The 18,113-nt window shown below is 43.8% G+C and overlaps 3 protein-coding genes across 5 annotated transcripts; all 3 read left to right on the top strand.

Moving 5' to 3' along the window:
* Nucleotides 1-517: 517 nt before the first annotated feature.
* Nucleotides 518-3,458, top strand: plaat1 (phospholipase A and acyltransferase 1). Its single transcript, XM_060067379.1, has 5 exons — nt 518-757; nt 1,698-1,745; nt 2,097-2,235; nt 2,499-2,767; nt 3,212-3,458. Exons 2-5 carry the CDS (start codon nt 1,719-1,721, stop codon nt 3,311-3,313), a joined length of 537 nt encoding a protein of 178 aa, XP_059923362.1. The 5' UTR covers nt 518-757; nt 1,698-1,718; the 3' UTR covers nt 3,314-3,458.
* Nucleotides 3,459-3,676: 218 nt separating this feature from the next.
* ftsj3 (FtsJ RNA 2'-O-methyltransferase 3) lies at nt 3,677-12,132 on the top strand. Its single transcript, XM_060067337.1, has 21 exons — nt 3,677-3,861; nt 3,991-4,096; nt 4,207-4,253; nt 4,374-4,453; nt 5,529-5,628; nt 5,785-5,979; nt 6,096-6,211; nt 6,394-6,498; nt 6,747-6,847; nt 7,228-7,314; nt 7,533-7,715; nt 7,981-8,113; nt 8,396-8,595; nt 9,005-9,152; nt 9,311-9,395; nt 9,497-9,623; nt 9,709-9,803; nt 10,082-10,184; nt 10,574-10,757; nt 11,182-11,276; nt 11,405-12,132. Exons 1-21 carry the CDS (start codon nt 3,795-3,797, stop codon nt 11,694-11,696), a joined length of 2,649 nt encoding a protein of 882 aa, XP_059923320.1. The 5' UTR covers nt 3,677-3,794; the 3' UTR covers nt 11,697-12,132.
* Nucleotides 12,133-12,475: 343 nt separating this feature from the next.
* clcc1 (chloride channel CLIC-like 1) lies at nt 12,476-18,015 on the top strand. 3 transcript variants are annotated; one of them, XM_060067355.1, is made up of 11 exons: nt 12,498-12,652; nt 12,821-12,998; nt 13,560-13,652; nt 13,809-13,919; nt 14,238-14,459; nt 14,671-14,811; nt 14,906-15,005; nt 15,172-15,269; nt 15,447-15,593; nt 16,319-16,963; nt 17,673-18,015. In XM_060067355.1, the coding sequence occupies exons 2-11, from the start codon at nt 12,855-12,857 to the stop codon at nt 17,748-17,750; spliced, it is 1,779 nt and encodes a 592-aa protein (XP_059923338.1). In that variant the 5' UTR covers nt 12,498-12,652; nt 12,821-12,854; the 3' UTR covers nt 17,751-18,015. The 3 variants fall into 3 exon arrangements, with proteins under 3 accessions (XP_059923336.1, XP_059923338.1, XP_059923337.1); XM_060067353.1 differs by lacking the exon at nt 17,673-18,015 and having other exon boundaries at nt 12,476-12,652; nt 16,319-17,622; XM_060067354.1 differs by lacking the exon at nt 17,673-18,015 and having other exon boundaries at nt 12,826-12,998; nt 16,319-17,622.
* The last annotated feature ends 98 nt before the right edge of the window (nt 18,016-18,113 follow it).

Genomic DNA, 18,113 nt, shown 5'->3' with positions numbered 1-18,113 from the left:
CGCTTACACTCAAAACAGATAATCGGTTCAATCAACATATGAATGTAATCAATTAAATCAATTTGGTCTTTTGTTTGTCCGGATCCAGAAATTTTTACATTCATAGGTCGTCTAATACATGACCAAACGCTTCAAATCTTGTCTACTAGCAGCGATTTTTTTTTTAGCCGCACTCAAATTAATGACATCTCACTACGCTTTACGTTTTTTTATCTATTTTATGCAATCTATGGTCTTATTATATCATTCTAACCTTGCTGTTACAGAAAACAATGTGTTGGCTGTTTTTTCGGTTCTGGTATAATTCCAGACATTATTATAAGTTATTATAAACTACGACTCCGATGTAATGCATTAATAAAAAAAAATACGACGCTCAATTGAACACACCAATACATTGGGGCAATGTCAATAGTGCTATGGTTAAACTGTCGCTGCCTGTTTGTGAATGGGACAGCGCCCCGACACGCAACGCCCCTGCCCCCCTCAGTGACCCCCCCAAATAGACCGCTGGCTCCGTTATTCAAAGCCAATGCTCAACGAGATCGCATGGAAACCATTCAAACACCTGAACTAGGACCTCTATCATATAAGGGAAGGACATCAACTTAATTTCAGTCGTTTTTGCGATATTGGTGGTTCGGCGTTGGACATAATCCTTTATTTTCTCTCTTTCTATTTTGGAGTTTTTTATGTGATTTTCTAAACAATGATGGACAATTAAAATGACCAGGAAGAAAAAGCTGCTAGCGTTTGAGTAAGTATGCCATCTGAGTTCAACTGGCCCGATGTGTCTTCCTTTATTTTTCACTTTAATCATTTGACTAAACTGGAAAATAAATAAATGTTTTATGTATTTTATACCAGTGCTGAATAAAAAGATACTACAAACAATAGCATATGCTTTCAACCGTTGAATTAGGATCATGTATTAGTAATGACATGGATTTACTAATTGCTCTCCTAGGAAGATATAGATTTCAATTCAGCTACCCTTGCAAAAGATGTAGAATTTGCTGCAATTCTAAGAGATAATGTTGGAATTGTATGGCAGATGTTGTGAATTCACCAAACAAATAAATATTGTAGTATGTTTTTATTGCAATAGAGAATTAATTTAACTTTTCTTCAGTATATTTTAACCCAAAAATGTTTATTACAATTTTCCAACGTTCTCTCTGTTTCTCCATTATGTGGACGCTATTGTGGCAGCATATTTTACACAAGAGCGTATGGATGTATTGTCCGTTGGAGCCAGAGTGTATTGTCTGTGTGTTCCTATGAGGCTGCCCTTGCCCTTTATGTAACATGCGATCCAGCATTCTCTCTCTCTCTCTCTCTCTCTCTCTCTCTCTCTCTCTCTCTCTCTCTCTCTCTCTCTCTCTCTCTCTCTCTCTCTCTCTCTCTCTCTCTCTCTCTCTCTCTCTCTCTCTCTCTCTCTCTCTCTCTCTCTCTCTCTCTCTCTCTCTCTCTCTCTCTCTCTCTCTCTCTCTCTCTCTCTCTCTCTCTCTCTCTCTCTTTGGGGTCAACTTGTAGATCTCTGTCCCTCACTTAATACCTATGCAAATGAATGGATTTGCAATTGTTAATAACATATTTTCTTTACCACTGGCATATCAAGATCCTATATACATCTACATCAAAGTGATATTGACAAAGCGACATATCGATTTTACTATTTCCTTTTTTTTTAAGAGTTTGTGGAAGCATGATGTGGGATGGATAAACAGAAAGGACACTCAACTGTAAGTAAACTGAAAATATCTGTGCAACTGTTTGGCCTGTTGTTTTTCTTTGTGTGTCCGTGTGTGTGATTCTCTGTGTGTGTCTGTCTGTTTGTGTGTGTGTGTGTGTGTGTGTGTGTGTGTGTGTGTGTGTGTGTGTGTGTGTGTGTGTGTGTGTGTGTGTGTGTGTGTGTGTGTGAGAGAGAGAGAGAGAAAGAGAGAGAGAGAGAGAGAGAGAGAGAGAGAGAGAGAGGGTTTGTGTACCATTTTTCTTTCTCCAAATTTTGAAACAATACACAATAAAGGTGTCTTTCAATTAGAGCGCTGAATAAACACTTAATATCAGTCTGCTCTTTCACCTTGCTCTCTCAGATGGCCTCTAATGACCCTCACCTTCTGGACCCCCCTGGTGACCCCCAGCCAGGTGATCTCATTGAGATCTTCAGACCAGCCTATCAGCACTGGGCTCTCTACCTGGGAGATGGGTACATCATCAACTTAACACCTGTTGGTCAGTAAACCCACTATTCTCAATTGGCTCTCATCTTCTCAGGTTCCAATGATAATAATCAAGGTGGGCGTGTTCTGAAAATGTATATGCCACCGCTGATGTTAGTCTTTCTAGTATTGTTTGACTGCGGTAAAACCTGGTTGAACCTAAACATTTATATTGTATGGTTCCTATAATTGAAATGCACTCATGCACAAGCATGCTTCCTTTATTGTCTGTGATGACCTTGATGTGTTGCCCGGCCCCTCGTTTCCCCATCCCAGATGAGGGTCCAGCAGCTGCCATGTCCAGTGTAAAATCAGTGTTCAGCCGCAAGGCGGTGGCACGCATGCAGCTGCTGAAGGAGGTGGTCGGAGGTGACTCATACCGTGTCAACAACAAGTACGATGACGACCACACACCCCTGCCCGTCTCTGAAATCATCCAGCGTGCTCAAGTGCTCATTGGCCAGGAAGTGTCTTATGACCTCCTGGGCAGTAACTGTGAGCACTTTGTCACTCTACTGCGCTACGGGGAGGGGGTGTCTGAACAGGTCTGTAGACTTCACTTTTACTTCACTTTCACTGTCTGATCCATCAGGGGACACTAAAGCCAGCCAACGGGCCTTAGGAAGCCAAGAACAAGACATCCTTGTTTCCTTTCTGATCTCAGCTCATTCATTTACCATGAGAGTACATATGATATGACCAACCTATTTGACAAGCCAACAGGTGTGTATGCTTGGTAGTAGGCTGGTGGACCTCTGCTTCTATTCGAGACCTTTGCTTTGTTGTGTCGTGAACCGTGAACTGGATTGCTATGCTCCACCAATTACAAACTTTACATATATATATACACAATATGTGCACAATATGAGAATGATTAAAATGTCATTGCAAATGTTATTACAAATGAGGTTAATGGTACATACAATTAGCCTCATGGCTATACAGCCATGAGACTGATTGCCATATGCTAACATAAATTATGTCCACAGGCAACACGGGCAATAGGGGCCATTGGTTTGGTGACGGCTGCAGCCAGTGCCTTTTCTGTGCTGGGACTCATCAACAACCGGTCAAGAAACAGGCCTTTCTGATAGCTGTCTTCCTCTCTGCATTGATGAGCATATTTCTATTACTAATATGGCCAACATGACTAAACTTAAAATGAAAACTGATGACAATAAAGGCAATTGCATTTCAAAATAAAATAAATTAATCTATACCAACAAAGGAACTTAATATTTGTTTTTTTGTGCATCTTTTATGAAAGACTTTGCTTGATATTGACTATGATTTGCATATTGTATATTAAAGCAGGGCAAAAACATATCACATATCAAATTTCACTACTCACACAAAATAGAACAGCTTTGTTGTAGTATGCTACGTTAAGAACACTAGATGGCAGTCATGCCAAAATGACTTCGGCGAAGAAGAAGACCGCATGACCTGTGACGTAGAATAGATGCGCCCAGAGATCCACACGTGTTTTGTTCCAGGGATGTGTGGTCCCTGGGTTTTGATCGGTTAGAAAATATTTTCATATAATTACGGAAAAAATCAAAAGGAAACAAAATGGGAAAGAAATCAAAAATAGGAAAGGCCAGGAAGGACAAGTTCTACCACTTGGCCAAAGAAACTGGTAAGGATTATTTTAGCAACTTAGAATCTAGCCCTGTTGGCATGACATCAATAGATGTTGGTATATCAATCAGAAGCATTACTTGTTCATTTGATCTGTTATGTGATAATTTACTGTTTTCTCCTACAGGCTATCGGTCTCGTTCCTCCTTCAAGTTAATTCAGCTTAACCGTAAATTCCAGTTTTTACAAAAAGCCAGAGCGTTGGTTGACTTGTGTGCAGCCCCAGGCGGATGGTGAGTACATTCTCGAGTCTCGACTGATTTCAAACAACCCTGACATCCACATTTAAATACCAACTCGATAGAATTAAGCACTTACACGTTTATTCTATCTCCTATCACAGGCTGCAAGTGGCTTCAAAGTTTATGCCCATCTCCAGCCTCATTATTGGTAAGCATGTTGGTCTGATAATGGTTATGCAAATACGTGTTCTGCCTTCTCTTCAGTGTTGACTTTTTATACCTTGCGTTGTACAGTTGACAGTATTTGAGATGTTTTTCTTATTTACAGGTGTGGATTTGGTGCCTATCAGAGCTATCCCTAATGTGGTGACTCTACAGGAAGACATCACTACTGACAAATGCAAACAGGTGAGAGAGCCTTTCTCACATTCATATTTGACGAACAAGACGTTGATTCCGTCGGAGCTGGTCCTGCTATCATCTGTAATAAACATGACGTCCTACATAAATTGATGCACATATTGGAAAATCAATGAAGACCTAGTTTATTTACAATCAATATATATTTTCTTACCAAGCTAATATAAGTTGTATTTTGTAGAGTTGCTGAAAATTAATTGAATTATAATTTTTTTGTTTGTGCTTTATATAGTAATTATTGTTAATTACATTCCCTTGTTTACATACTTCGAAGTAACTCACATATTGAGTCTGTATATGTTGTGTATTTTAGTTGAAGTCTTTTTGCACTATTATGTTATATGTTGTGTAGTAAATAATATGTTAATGGCAAATTTGGAGTATGGGGAAACGCAATTTTGGTCCTCTATATGTAACTTGTTGGTCTGACAATAAAGTTCACTGACTTTGACTTAAATTTCGATTGCCCAGCACTTAAATAATGTAATAATAGATCACTAATGCCGCTTTTCCACTGCATGGTACCAGCTCGACACGACTCGACACGACTCGACTCAGCTCGCATTTTTTGCGTTTCCACCGCGGTACCATGGTATCTGGTACCTGAAGTGGCTGCTTTTTCTAGTACCTACTCGCTCTAGGTTCCAAGCGAGCTGAGCCGATGCTAAAAGGTGACGTCGGCAGACGGCCGGCGACTGATTGGCCAGAGAGTGTGACGAAGTCACGAGAGCGACATGCTGGTAACATCCATAGCAGCGCCGCAGCCAACATGTTCCACTTCTCCAACTTCTTCAACATGCCAGCTAATAATAGTAATGCGATCGATGCCCTCCATTGTTGTTATGTGGGTTCTGTCCATGTGTGGGTTGCGTATGTGTTGTTTGCGTCGCGTACACAAATACGTCACGGCCCTTTCGCGCAGCCGACCCCGCCCACGTCCAGGAGGTACTATTTGCGGTGGAAAAGCACCCGTGCTGCTACCGTGTCGAGTCGTGTCGTGTCGAGTCGTGTCGAGTCGAGCTACATGTGCGGTGGAAAAGCGGCATAAATGTCTTGTTCCCAGGCTATTCGGAAGGAGCTGCAGACCTGGAAGGTGGATGTTGTCCTCAATGACGGTGCGCCCAACGTAGGTGCCAACTGGCAGCATGACGCCTTCACCCAGGGTAGGTACTCTTCAATTATTCAACAAACATTTCCACACTTTTTGTTTTATTTTTAAAGGAAACCTAAAATAATCCAATGCATTTATAAATTATTATTAAATCCCCAACAGAGTAATCTTCTCAATGCCAAAGCTAAATCTCCTTCTGTTCTTCCAGCTCACCTCACCCTCATGGCCCTGAAGCTGGCCTGTGAGTTCCTGAACAAGGGGGGCTCCTTTATCACCAAGGTCTTCCGCTCCAAGGACTACCAGCCGCTGCTCTGGATCTTCCAGCAGTTCTTCAAGAAGGTGCAGGCCACCAAGCCCCAGGCCTCCCGAAATGAGTCTGCTGAGATCTTCGTGGTCTGTCAGGGTCAGTGAGGCCGACATACACCCTTTATCCTTAACAAGGCATATTTTTTTGGGTGTTCATTGTTGGTTATAGGCTGGATAACCTGAGTGATGGCCCTGTTCTCTCTGGCTATGTAGGTTTCCTTGCCCCGGACAAGATTGACAGCAAGTTCTTCGACCCCAAGCATGCTTTCAAAGAGGTGGAGGTTCAGGCTAAGACCGTGAAGGAGTTGATCCCTGTCAAGAAGCCCAAGGTGTGTGTGTGTGCATCGACGTGCGCGCATGGGTACAATAAATAGATAGAAGCTTCTTAATCACTTTGACCCTTTTATGAATAGTGGGTTTGTTGGGTTCTGCATCCATTTCAGATTGAGGGTTGATTAGGTTGTTCTCGGCTCCTTAAATGCAAAAAGTAACATGCTTTCCTCTGTTTAAGGCGGAGGGATACACCGATGGTGATCTGACCCTCTATCACAGCTTCACGCTGACAGAGTTTCTCAAAGCTGAGAACCCTGTGGATTTCCTGGGCAAGGCCAGCACGGTAAGATACTTAATGATATTCAACCCATGTATTCAAAAGTCTTTAAGTTTTAACTTGACCCATTAAACCCCATCTAATTATAATTACAGCAGTCTCTGTAGGTCTCTTTGTCCTTTGACTTGTGTACAGTAAAAACAAGTGACCTATATTGCTTGCCTTTGGTCTTTCACCATTGGACGGTTTAATACCTTCAAGTTCTGCTTGCCATTATATCTAATAAAGTTTATGTGTTTTTGTTTGCCATCTAGATCACTTTGGACAGCCTAGAGCTGGAGTCTCAGGAGATTACTACAGACGAGGTCAAAGAGTGTTGCCGTGACATCAAGGTGCTGGGCCGCAAAGATCTCCGGTAAGACTTTTCCGGGATGTATTTGCGAATAAGAATTAGTCAAGTGTTTTCCTCAAATAGTTTTATGCACACAATATGCTACACTTGCTGGGTGCTTTTACACCCAATGGGTTGTCGTGCAAAGTTTAACATGAGGTCAAGTGCTATCTAGCTGGTATATGTGAGGAACATTATCGATATAGTAATAATTGGAATGTTTAAAACTAAGCATGGATACTACGTAAATCATATATAACAAATATTGAGGTTGTGCACCTCAACTTTTGGTATCGATCACTCTTTTCTTTGCATTGTTCTGTTGGCTTTTTAAAAAAAAAATTTTTTTTTTTTTGCGTTTGTTTCAATCCGTCTGTCCTGCTCTCCCTTCCCTCCAACAACAGTCTGCTGCTGAACTGGCGGACCAAGCTGAGGAGATATCTGTCCAAGAAGATCAAGGATGAGGCCAAGCAACGCGACCAGGAGATTGTGTAAGCCAACAGCACGTCAGTAGTATTGGTAGAATTTCAGTGACCCGGGTTCGATTCCTGCCCGGGGTCATTTGCTGGATGTCCTCCCCTCTATCTCCCAAACCTTCCTCTCTATCTCACTCTATAAAAAGTAAACAAACATGAAAATAAATCTTAAAAAATAAAAGAATTTCACAAAATGTGATGTTTAAATATTATTTTTTTCCATTCCCCTTCAGCCTGAACTCTGACGAGGAGGACGACGACAGCGACACCGACGTGAAACCGGATAAGCCCGTCAAGGTGGACGCGGCGGAGGGGCAGGGGGAGACCGCCACGGAGAAGGAGGACGAGGCGGAGAACGAGGCGATGGTGACGCAACTGGCGGAGTTGAAGGCCGAGGAGATCGCCGATCTGAGACGGTAAGGGATCGTAACGGATTCCCAGGTGTCCTTAATGGATTTGACGTATCAATCAATAAAACGCATTTAAAAGAATTGGGGCTGTGACACAAGTTAAGGTTGTTTAGAGGTGTGGTTAGATTAAAACATGTATATATTTGGAATATAGTCTGCAAAATTGTACCCTCTCTGTGGTCAACGTGAAACCATAATATACATCCCTTGAAATGACAACTCCCAAGAGGGTCCCGTACTGATGCTCCCGTGGGCCTGCGTGTCCCTGCAGGAAGAAGAAGAAGCTGTTGAAGGAGAGGAGGAAGCAGAGGGAGAGGGTGGAGCTGAAGATGGACCTGCCCGGTGTCTCCATCGCCGACAACGAGGACACGGCCATGTTCTGTCTCAGTAGCATCAAGGCCAAGGTGTGTGAGACACACACACACACACACACACACACACACACACACACACACACACACACCCCCTTGCTGTTAGCATAAGCGATTCGATTGCATTCAGGAGACAATGGGTACAGGATAGTGTTGATTACAGAGTTTGACTTCCAGCAAAAGCTACTAGGTTCAATCCCCATCCCCATGCAAAATCCTACCTGCTCATTCATGACATGTGTATATAGTATAAATATGGCTTAATTTAAAGTGGCGAGAGCCTTAATTGTGGCCTTAATTCATTCCTCCTTCTAGGCCTTGGGGGAGATCTCCAAGGGGGACATGCTGGCTGCCGACAGCCTGGTGGAGGGAGAGGAGCACTTTCACATCTCCGAAGACGAGGAGGACAACGAGGAGGACAAGATGTCCCTGGCCTCTGACCTAGATGAGGAAGAGAGGGACGAGGTGGAGGAGCAGGAGATGCAGCTGGATATGCTGGAGAAGCAGAAGAAAAAGTAAGGGCGCTTGTGTGTCTTATGGTCTGAGGGGAACCACTGGATCGGAGTCTAAACTGTATGCCGAGTTAAGAAAGGTTTTGTGTAGTTTTTGTTCTTTATTAAATTAATTTTATTTATGTTGTTATCTCTTATGGTACCCCAAATAACAATTGTTTCAAATAATGCCTGGTAAAACAATATCTTGTATAGATCATAATTCTTTCCAGCCCTTTGTAGAACAGCTCGCTAACACTTTCTAAGATTTCAATATTTATCGATAAAAAGGGTTGTAATAATAAAACATTTGTTTTTAGGACCAAAGGTAAATAAATAATCCCTAATAGTAAAAAATATATACGCCGGCAAGGTTGGTTGAGGTAAGAGTTTCATTGGCTTATATAGTAAACTGTTTTTTGTTGTACTCCAGGGTGGCCTTGAAGACGGCAAAGGCAGCAGCCGAGAAAGAGAAGGAGGAAGAGGAGGAGGAGGAGGAGAAGGGCCCAGGAGGTCTGCTGGTGGACCTTGAAGACAAAGATGTGAAGAGAGAGCGTGAGACCAACCTGTGGTTCAGCAAGGTTTGTTTGACTGTTCACCTTAAATTCGCCTTCCTGTCTTTGTCTCTCAGATGCGCACAGAAGGGACATAAGAGGCCAACGTGTGTGGTGTCGCTAGATTGTACGTGAAGATGGATTTAGAGGATATATTTTGACGTAGACGGCTGTTTACTCTTCAGGGGATCTTCTCCGAAATCGACCTGGAGAAGGACGCGGAGACTGAACTCCAACAGACCGAGAAGCTGCAGAGCCAGGAGGCACTAGGTTATAATCTTTCTTATTATGGTCGTTATTATTGGGAAAGGTCCAGCGATAACTCATGAATCCATTTTTTGTAATAACAATAAGAACCTTTGTGGTTTCAGAACAAAGCCGTGAGGTGGAGGAAGAGGAGGTGACAGCTGACCAACCAGAGGCGGAGGCGGGACCAACACAGAAAACCGAGGATGCATATAACAGCGACTCGGACTCGGACAGCAGTGATGATGAACCGTAAGAAATCATTATTCATGTTGTGTTCCCTGGTAAAAAAAAAAAAATGAAGCACATTTGGTTAATATTTGTTGTGCCTTTTTAGGGACATTACGACAATGAGGCGAGGCAAAGGGGCCGGCGGGCTGAAGGCCAAAGCCGCTAAGGAGGACTTCCAGGTTGTTCCCGTGGAGCGCAGCAGTGAGTACAACCCTCGACCCTACTTTAAAATGGGGGGACATTTGCTCATCTGCTCAAGATCACCAAGCCGAGCCGGCATCAAACTCAAGGGGCTGCTAGGTTTAGGAACGTCCTCTTGCATCGGATTGATAGCTCAGCGTGGGATATTTTATAAATGCATTATCTGATTGGGACCTGGTTTTGAAGTGTGTTTATATATTATAATTGTTACATTCAGTCAGCTCTGAATGAGGGATCTCAGGTGTGTAATGAGGTCTCTTAATGTCTCTTTGCGCCAGACAAGAGACACAGAGTGCTGGATGCAGAAGGCTTGGCCCTGGGCTGTCAGATCGCCTCGTCCAAGAAGCGGGGCAGAGACCTCATGGACGACTCCTTCCACAGGTGTGTGTGACCGGACCTTCGTCTAATCCCATCCAGATGATATTGTTTGAAGTTTGAGGACATTTACTAAAAGGGCCCGCGAAGTGAACACAAACTCATGCAGACTGTCCTCTGCAGAAATATACACTCAAAATCCCTTCTGAAAGCTTAGTCCACATTCGGCAGAACAAAACCATAACGATACTAGCAGTTGCTATTACATTATAATCGTACCATAGCGAAATGAAAATCTTTGTGTGTGTGGTTAGGTTGGCATTTTCCACTTGTTTTTTTAAAAGATAGCATCCAAGTGCTATCCTCCGGGTCGCGAGCGCCAAACCATTATTCCGCTGTGGCTGTTTGAGTACCACTGTACTGACCCCGTGTCCCATGGTGGCGTGTCCCACCAGGTTCGCCAACTCCGAGGGCCAGTGGGAGGTGCCCGAGTGGTTCTTCGACGACGAGCGGAAGCACCGCAAGAAGCCGGTGCCGGTGACCCAGGCGATGGTGGACGAGTTCAAGCAGAAGTGGAAGGAGATCAACGCCCGGCCCATCAAGCGCGTGGCCGAGGCCAAGGCCAGGAAGAAGAAGAGGGTGAGAGGGGGGGCGGGCAGCACAGGGCACCCTTGGATGTGTTCATCTGAACGGTCCAAAGCCAGAGGAATATGATGTAGGGCTGTGCGATTAATAAAAAATGTATTGCGATTTCGTTTTTCACATATACCAGTTTTTAAGTACTCATTTACAAAGTGTTTTTTGGAGGGAAGAAATGCATCATGTTTTCAAACTCATAAATAATCGTTTGAATAATCGTGATTTCAATATTGACCAAAGCGGTTGTGATAATTTTTTTCCATTATCGAGCAGCTCTCGTATGATGGCACTTATTTTCTCTTTTTGACCAATAAGAAGGGTCTGGATATAGAAAGTGTTAGTTTGCGTGACTGAAGGGGAGGTTGTCAAAAGGAATGCTGCTCTTGCTAAGATTTGAATTTATTTTCTTTGTGTGCGTCTCCAGATGCTGAAGAAGATGGAGTCGGCGAAGAAGAAGGCAGAGGCCGTGGTTGACACAGTCGACATCTCCGAAAAAGAGAAAATGTCTGCGCTCAAGAGGTACGGCAAACCACCGCCAATGCTGTGTATATATCCATCAGCGCCCATGCTATTAGCGTCCATGGTATTAGCATCTTGGCTCGAGACTACGAATGAACCATCTCTCTTGTCGTTTCGTCCTCCCACAGCATCTACAAGAAGGCGGGCGTGGGGAAGGAGGAGAAGCGGGAGGTGACGTACGTCGTGGCCAAGAAGGGCTCCGGGGGCAGGGTGGGCCGGCCGTCCGGCGTCAAGGGACACTTCAAGGTGGTGGACAGCCGCATGAAGAAGGACATGCGGGGCTTGCAGCGCAAAGAGCAGCGCAGCAAGGGCGGGAAAGGCGGGAAAGGCAAAGGCGGCAAGCCCGGTAAAGGCGGGAAACCCAAGGGATCCAAACCAGGGAAAGGAAGAGTACCGAAGGGCGGAAGGAAAGGAAAATGAGCTTTGGACCGGTGACTGGTGGACTTTTTCTTTTTCTGTCTCTTTGTTCTTTGGAAGGCAGGTCTGAGAGGTCGAATGGAGGGCATCCACAGAGCCACGACGGCGGCCACATCTTGGGCTTGTGTCGTTGGTGGAAGTCAAAGTTGACAACCTTTTATAATAACCTGTTGACCTTCACATTGATGATGCATTAGTCTTGTGAAGTTTGGAAAGCTTTCAGGTGGCTAATTATAGGATGTCGGTTTCTCTCTGTATAGGCTATTTGTGTGTGGGCTAATTAAAACCAATCAATGGATGACTTTGCTCTATAATACACATAAAATATGAATGCATATACGTAATATTACAAATGTTTGTAAATGTCACATCATTGGCAACCTTTAGCTGATATTGCATATTTTGCAATAGAAAACCAATAAAAAAAACATCTACAATAGTTTTTTGTACTATTGGATTTATATATATATATGTATGTATGTACATGAATGCTTACACTGTTTAAAATGAAGTTGCATCTCTTCAAAGCCGATTCAATGCATTGATCGATTTTTCTGGATTATCTGTGACAATGCTTTCCTTCATTACAATTGCTACTGCAAGTATACAGCTTTAAAAAAAATAGCATTACTTTAATCATGGCAGTGTTAATAGTTAAAACCCATTAGCAATCATTATCCAATGCTTTAATGCAAATCTACATTTGATTCAGATGTGCTGAGTATTTATGTCACGTTTAATCACATTGTGGTTCCGGAAGTGTTCTGTGCTGGAACTACAAGAGCGCAGTTTGGTTCCGGATGTAAACATACACAGCACCGTGCGCTCATGGAGCTTGCTGTCACGTCCGAAGATTCAGCTCTGGCAAATGTCAGGTCGTCGATTACTTCTACCCGTGAACTAATATTGTTTAATACATTTCCACCATATACCATCGTGTCACCATACTCTGGTTCGTGGTAAGTATACCTTGGATGGTTACGCTCTATTCACTGTTTACACACCGTCCGGTGGCGCAAACAAAGTTGAACGGACTACCTCTCCGATTCTCAGCCACAAACTAGATAAGAACCGCTTCATCGACCCATGAAGTATTGTAATTTATATGGATTTTTTTGTTGTTTAAGATAAGACGTTGATGCCACGGATCCGCTGATCACCATGTCACAATTCCGTGTGGGACTGCGCCTCGTCGTCCTCATGTGCAGTCTGGCTGCACTTGTACGGACAGAAGAGGAATGGCTTGACCCCTACGATATGTTGAACTACGATGCAGGCACGAAAACGATGAAAAAACAATCAGAGGTAAGGTGGTGACTCTTTTGATCGGCATAACAAATGTTGTGGATGGAGGCCTATAACAATGTGTCTTTGGTTTGGTCTGTGTATGTACCGCAATGACACTGGTTCTAAACTTCGATGTTCTCCCCCATTGCTGTCTCGCTGTTAAGAGCCAGTGTGCTCGCTGCTAAGAGTGTAGTGAACAAAAATCTCTTTGTTTTAAACGTAGTTATTTGTCTTATATGATCGTCAACATAGTTATCTATGCCATCGGTCTCCAATTTAGAGGAAAAAGGGGTAAAATCCTATGTTGTTGCCATTCGCCTCAAACCAGAATGTGAACGGTCCCACCTGCTGATGTGGCGGGGTTTGTGTACTTGGGATAGTATAAAGCTACGGTGTGATGCAGATTTCATCTACAACATCGCTAATTATAACGCTCAACAGTTACACAACGACGGTACTAAGAAAGTTTCATGAAGTTGGCGTGGGTCAGAACCATGGAGATAACGCACCCCCCTCTTTCCTGGAAAACGAATGTGACATTTACATCAGTGCTCTCAATTTGTTAACGTCGTTTTACAGCCAACAACGTATCCCAACGTTCCCACTAAAAGAAGGGAACATGCCGCAGAAGATATGGATTGTAGCAGTCAAGTTTCAGCGTTAAAAACAGAGGTTAGTAATGTTTGGCATTATTTATTTGAGGACACACACGATCAAAGCATTATCTTTCATTCAAAAAAAAAATCCTTCATCCAAAAAAATCCAATCCAAAAGGGAAATAAAGAATCTTCCACTGCCGTCATCCTGTATACGGTTCTTCCTCTATAGGTTGAAGATCTGCGGAAGAGCATTGCATCTATTTCACAGCAGCCCGCATGCAGCCCTGTTTTTAGGAGATTCCTGACCAGATTTCTGAAGCTGATCGAGAAAGTTGGCTTGGTAGGTTATTTCAAGTGGTTAACCTATTCATGCACAAAAAAAAACCACTTTGCCTCCTCCTAGCGATGTCGATCTGGCCCACTGCTGAACTCTCCGTGGCCATGCCTAAAGATGGAAGTTGCTTGAAATGCTCAACGGCAGAAGTTTTAAAATGCGAATGAAACAGAAACCATATGTATCTTTTAATCATCATGTCCTGAATGCTTTATGTTGTATTTCATCATTCCTCACAGCTCTTCTTTCTTCTGTCCCTCTTGCTTTAACTACATTAGTACCAAACAGGGCAATATTTCTAAAGGTATTTTATTTTATTTCCAGCCCACCGACAACGCGGACAGCTTCTATAACGCTAAAGTGAAAGTCACCAGACAGGGTGTCACAGAGATCCAGAAGTTTCTGGCGTCGGGTGAGATCTGGCAGCAAGGGGCAATGGACGACGTGCTCAGCCAACTGTTGATAGACGTGAAACCTTTGGACTTCGAGGCCTGGAAGTGGCGTTTTGAGGACGTCTTCGGAGTGGAAATTGATACTGTCTTGAAAGTAAGCACACTTCAACGTTAGTGTTCATACCCAAGAAGCCTTTTTGGTCGGAACTAATATGACCATGTCGTATAGGTTGAAAGGATCATCGCTTTCATATTCTAGAAATACTCTAGAAATCTCATGAGGGCATATCTAAATAATAATAAGGTACAACCAAGTCCAGTATGAATTGAAGTATAACATGCGTTCACCCCACTTCCCAATGCAGGTGTTTCTCTGCGTCCTCGTCATAGCGGCGGTCATCTGCACTCAGCTGTGGGCCGTGGTCTCCTGGTTCGTCCAGTTCAAACGGATGTTCGCAGTCTGTTTCCTCGTCAGCATTGTGTGGAACTGGTTCTACCTGTACAAGGTAACAGCGACGCCTCTCTTACCTTACAGCCATGCAGTGCACCCACTTTCTCTTCCCCATGGCACCTCTTATGTGTGTTATGTGTGCTCCTCAGATTGAATTTGCCCAGCACCAGAGCCGACTCGCGAAGATGGACACGGCGTACGAGAAATGCACTGGAATGAAGAAAATCGACTGGACTGATAATTTAAAAGGTAAGCTGGAGCCGTGAGTACACATACATACGTGGTTGTTGTGCATACAGATATTGCTTATTCAATGGCTGTGTTGATTTTGTGAAATAAGTACGAGTATTCATAGTTATATATTAAGGATTTTTTTCAGAAACATTTACTTAGCACATTTCTTCTTCGGTTTCAGAATGGTACAGGACTACCTGGACTCTGCAGGATGACCCCTGCAATGAGTATTATAAAGACCTCATGGTCAGTCCATTCCTACTGGTGCCTCCATCGAAGGTGAGTCTACTGTGCTTTAGGGCTGTACAATTTATTATTATTAATCGCAATGCCTCTATTGGCCTCCGAGAAAATCCAGTTTTTATTCTGGAAGAAAAATAAGACGTGCATGTAGCTGTGGTTTAAGCAGAAGACTCTGAGCTGAATGGTTGATGACGTCCTTCATCCCCTCCCCAGGCCTTCTCAGTCACCATCACCACCTTCTTCACAGAGCCCCTGAAGCACATCGGCCAGGGCATCAGTGAGTTCCTCCGTGCCCTCCTGAAGGACCTGCCCATCACCCTGCAGTTACCCGTCCTCATCACCATCGTGCTCTCTATCCTGGTACCTATTCTTTACATCATGCACCTGGCAGTCTTGTTGGTGGGGGGGGGGGGGGGGGGGGGGGGTTCGATTTCCCGGCGCAAAAGTTCCGGGCTCTCTCTCCCCCCCCCCCCCCCCCCCCATCGCCCGCAGGCTACCTGCTCTCTAAATGCATCTGTTAAATGACTTAATAGTAGGGAATAGCAGTACGCAGTCACAGACCACCTCTCTACCTCCCTTTTTAATGCCAGGTGTAACGGCTTTTCCAGTGATTTATTTCTGCAACATGACGTATTGCCAAGTAACTGATGAAATCAGTGATGAAATGGATTGTGCCAACATGGTACACATCACAAGGTGTAGTTGATGGGTGGGGGAGCAACAAAGTCTTGGTAACTGACAGTTTGACTTATAATGTTGAAAAGGTGAATAATATTGTTTTGGTCTATATTGAAATCACGCTTATTCAAACTATTATTTTTTTGCCTTAGGACAACGGATGTAAGTTAGCAACTAAGCTAACTCCGGCATATTTATATTGATGCTCTGGCTGACATGTTGATTAATGTGCGATGTCCTAATCAAATAAATAAATAATAATAATGGCTATGGAAATAAGCCAAAAATGTATAAATCCATTGCATGTGGGATTTAGAGCATGGTGATCTTGCTTGTGTAATACAAATTCCAAATGGAGGACCGGGGTATAACTTGCATACGCTACTGTTTTTTGTTCTGTTTCACAGGTGGTCATGTATGGAGGGGTGCAGGCAATGTTCCAGCACGGTATAACGGGACCCCTGCGTCTTCGGGACCCTCCCCTCCCTCCAGCTGGGGCTCAGCCACAACTTGCCCAGTGTCAACCCGCTCAGCCACCACCGGCCCAGGTTCAACCCGCGCAGCCACCCCCGGCCTATCTTACGACCCCGGAGCCTCAAGGAGCTGGAGACGCCCCACTGCAGCGGCGGCGGGTGCGAGGTGCTGATGGCGCCGTGCGTCGTCGGAGAGTCCAGAGACCCAGAGGGGCGGAGGCGGCCGCAGTCGCAGCCCCCCCCAGGGTGCCCGTGGAGACCCTGGGAGACGAGGGTTACAGCCACGACGAGACGGACGTCATGGAGCCGTCGGTGCCTCACGCCCCGGGGGACGGGGATTCAGAAGAGTATGAGGGGGAGGAGGTGGACGAGGCGGACGAGGAGGAGTCGCTACGAGGGGCCACGCCGAGGACTGTAGCTCACGGTGCTACCAAACAAGCTGAGGCCGAGGCTAAACCCTCGGACCCCAAGCCGACCGTGCCCCGAGCCAAACGGCAGGACAATGTGTCGCAGGGTGGCAGAGGAGTTATAACGGATGACCGCAATCCAGCCGGACTACCAGGAGCTACAAGAGAACAGGTGATTTCCAATGGCCCCGTTGGTCGCGTCGTGTCACTAGGGGCTGGATCCGCTTCCAGCTCAAATGCGGGGAGACGCCTGTCGGGTGAATGTGCGCGGCCTGCCCGAGAGCAGGCTGCGTCATCGTAAGCCCTGCATGTGGTTATGAACCAAGCCTTCGTATCAAATTGAAGAATTTTAGACAATACAGTAACTGCGTGCATGAGACTTTTCGCCATGGACAAAGTATTACAAGAGTTCTATTATTTTGTTGTCAACACGCTTCAGCATTGTACAGATGGGTTGAAAAAAATCCTAATCTCGATTATTTTGGTCTATATTGAGATCACGCTTATTCAAACTATTAATTTTGAGTTTGAAAACATGATGCATTTACTTCAACTTCCCCTTAAAAAAATAAACACAAAATGTTCAAATAGAAAATAATGTACAAATATGTATCCAGCGGTTATACAATTTCTATAAAACATTTAATAATGAATGAAAAAAATTGTTTAAACTCAATTATTTTAGTTTGTTGATCAGTTAACCCAAAAAATATTTTTTTTTATTAATTATTCCACATCATCATCCATTTGTGTGGAAATCTTCTGTCTGCATATGTACTATGTGTTTTTGTATCACATGTTAATAAATGTATATTTCCATTCTACTCATTACCAGCCTTCAATATAAATCTTTTTCTCTTTTTGTTCTTGTTTTAATGCAGTCATTCATCGTGCTCCCTGAATTCTCCTCTATTGAAACTGTGTGCAGCCCGGTGCAAGAGACGTCTCCTACGCTGTAGGCTCTTCTACCCTCACTGCTGCCATGAGAAGTGTCTGAATTCTTAAAAGGGCTGCATGTTCTAAATTGTAAATTTAGAACATGCAAGAAAAACTACGCACTTTCTATGCTGGATTTGGGGTTTGATGACGGGGTTTAATGAGACTAATAAGCTTTAAAAACATGTCTCTAAACAACTTTTATACACTAACTTTGTGACATGTGCGTTTACATTTTCTTGCAAACATTATTTGCATTCAAGATGTAATAAAAGGAATTAAAAAGAATATTGTTCTTTCATTCTAACTTTATTTTAAGTTTTCAGGGCCATTTTGAGGCCTCTAATACTAGTGTAACAGCTGGAGTGGTGCTATGATTAACTATT

This window comes from Gadus macrocephalus, chromosome 12, assembly GCF_031168955.1.
Source record: "Gadus macrocephalus chromosome 12, ASM3116895v1".
Taxonomy (NCBI): Eukaryota; Metazoa; Chordata; class Actinopteri; order Gadiformes; family Gadidae; genus Gadus; species Gadus macrocephalus.
Note: the sequence above shows the minus strand (reverse complement) of the source record. Positions and strands in the feature narration are given on the sequence as shown.

What these genes read in the sequence shown, in the direction of transcription:
- ftsj3 (XM_060067337.1), top strand. Translation starts at nt 3,795, where the DNA reads ATGGGAAAGAAATCAAAAATAGGAAAGGCCAGGAAGGACAAGTTCTAC. An exon ending in CTGGGCCGCAAAGATCTCCG is followed by an intron (nt 6,848 to 7,227) that starts GTAAGACTTTTC and finishes CTCCAACAACAG; the next exon opens with TCTGCTGCTGAACTGGCGGA. An exon ending in GAGATCGCCGATCTGAGACG is followed by an intron (nt 7,716 to 7,980) that starts GTAAGGGATCGT and finishes GTGTCCCTGCAG; the next exon opens with GAAGAAGAAGAAGCTGTTGA.
- plaat1 (XM_060067379.1), top strand. Translation starts at nt 1,719, where the DNA reads ATGGATAAACAGAAAGGACACTCAACT. An exon ending in AACAGAAAGGACACTCAACT is followed by an intron (nt 1,746 to 2,096) that starts GTAAGTAAACTG and finishes TTGCTCTCTCAG; the next exon opens with ATGGCCTCTAATGACCCTCA. An exon ending in GGGAGGGGGTGTCTGAACAG is followed by an intron (nt 2,768 to 3,211) that starts GTCTGTAGACTT and finishes TTATGTCCACAG; the next exon opens with GCAACACGGGCAATAGGGGC.
- clcc1 (XM_060067353.1), top strand. Translation starts at nt 12,855, where the DNA reads ATGTCACAATTCCGTGTGGGACTGCGCCTCGTCGTCCTCATGTGCAGT. An exon ending in TGATCGAGAAAGTTGGCTTG is followed by an intron (nt 13,920 to 14,237) that starts GTAGGTTATTTC and finishes TTTTATTTCCAG; the next exon opens with CCCACCGACAACGCGGACAG. An exon ending in CTGGACTGATAATTTAAAAG is followed by an intron (nt 15,006 to 15,171) that starts GTAAGCTGGAGC and finishes CTTCGGTTTCAG; the next exon opens with AATGGTACAGGACTACCTGG.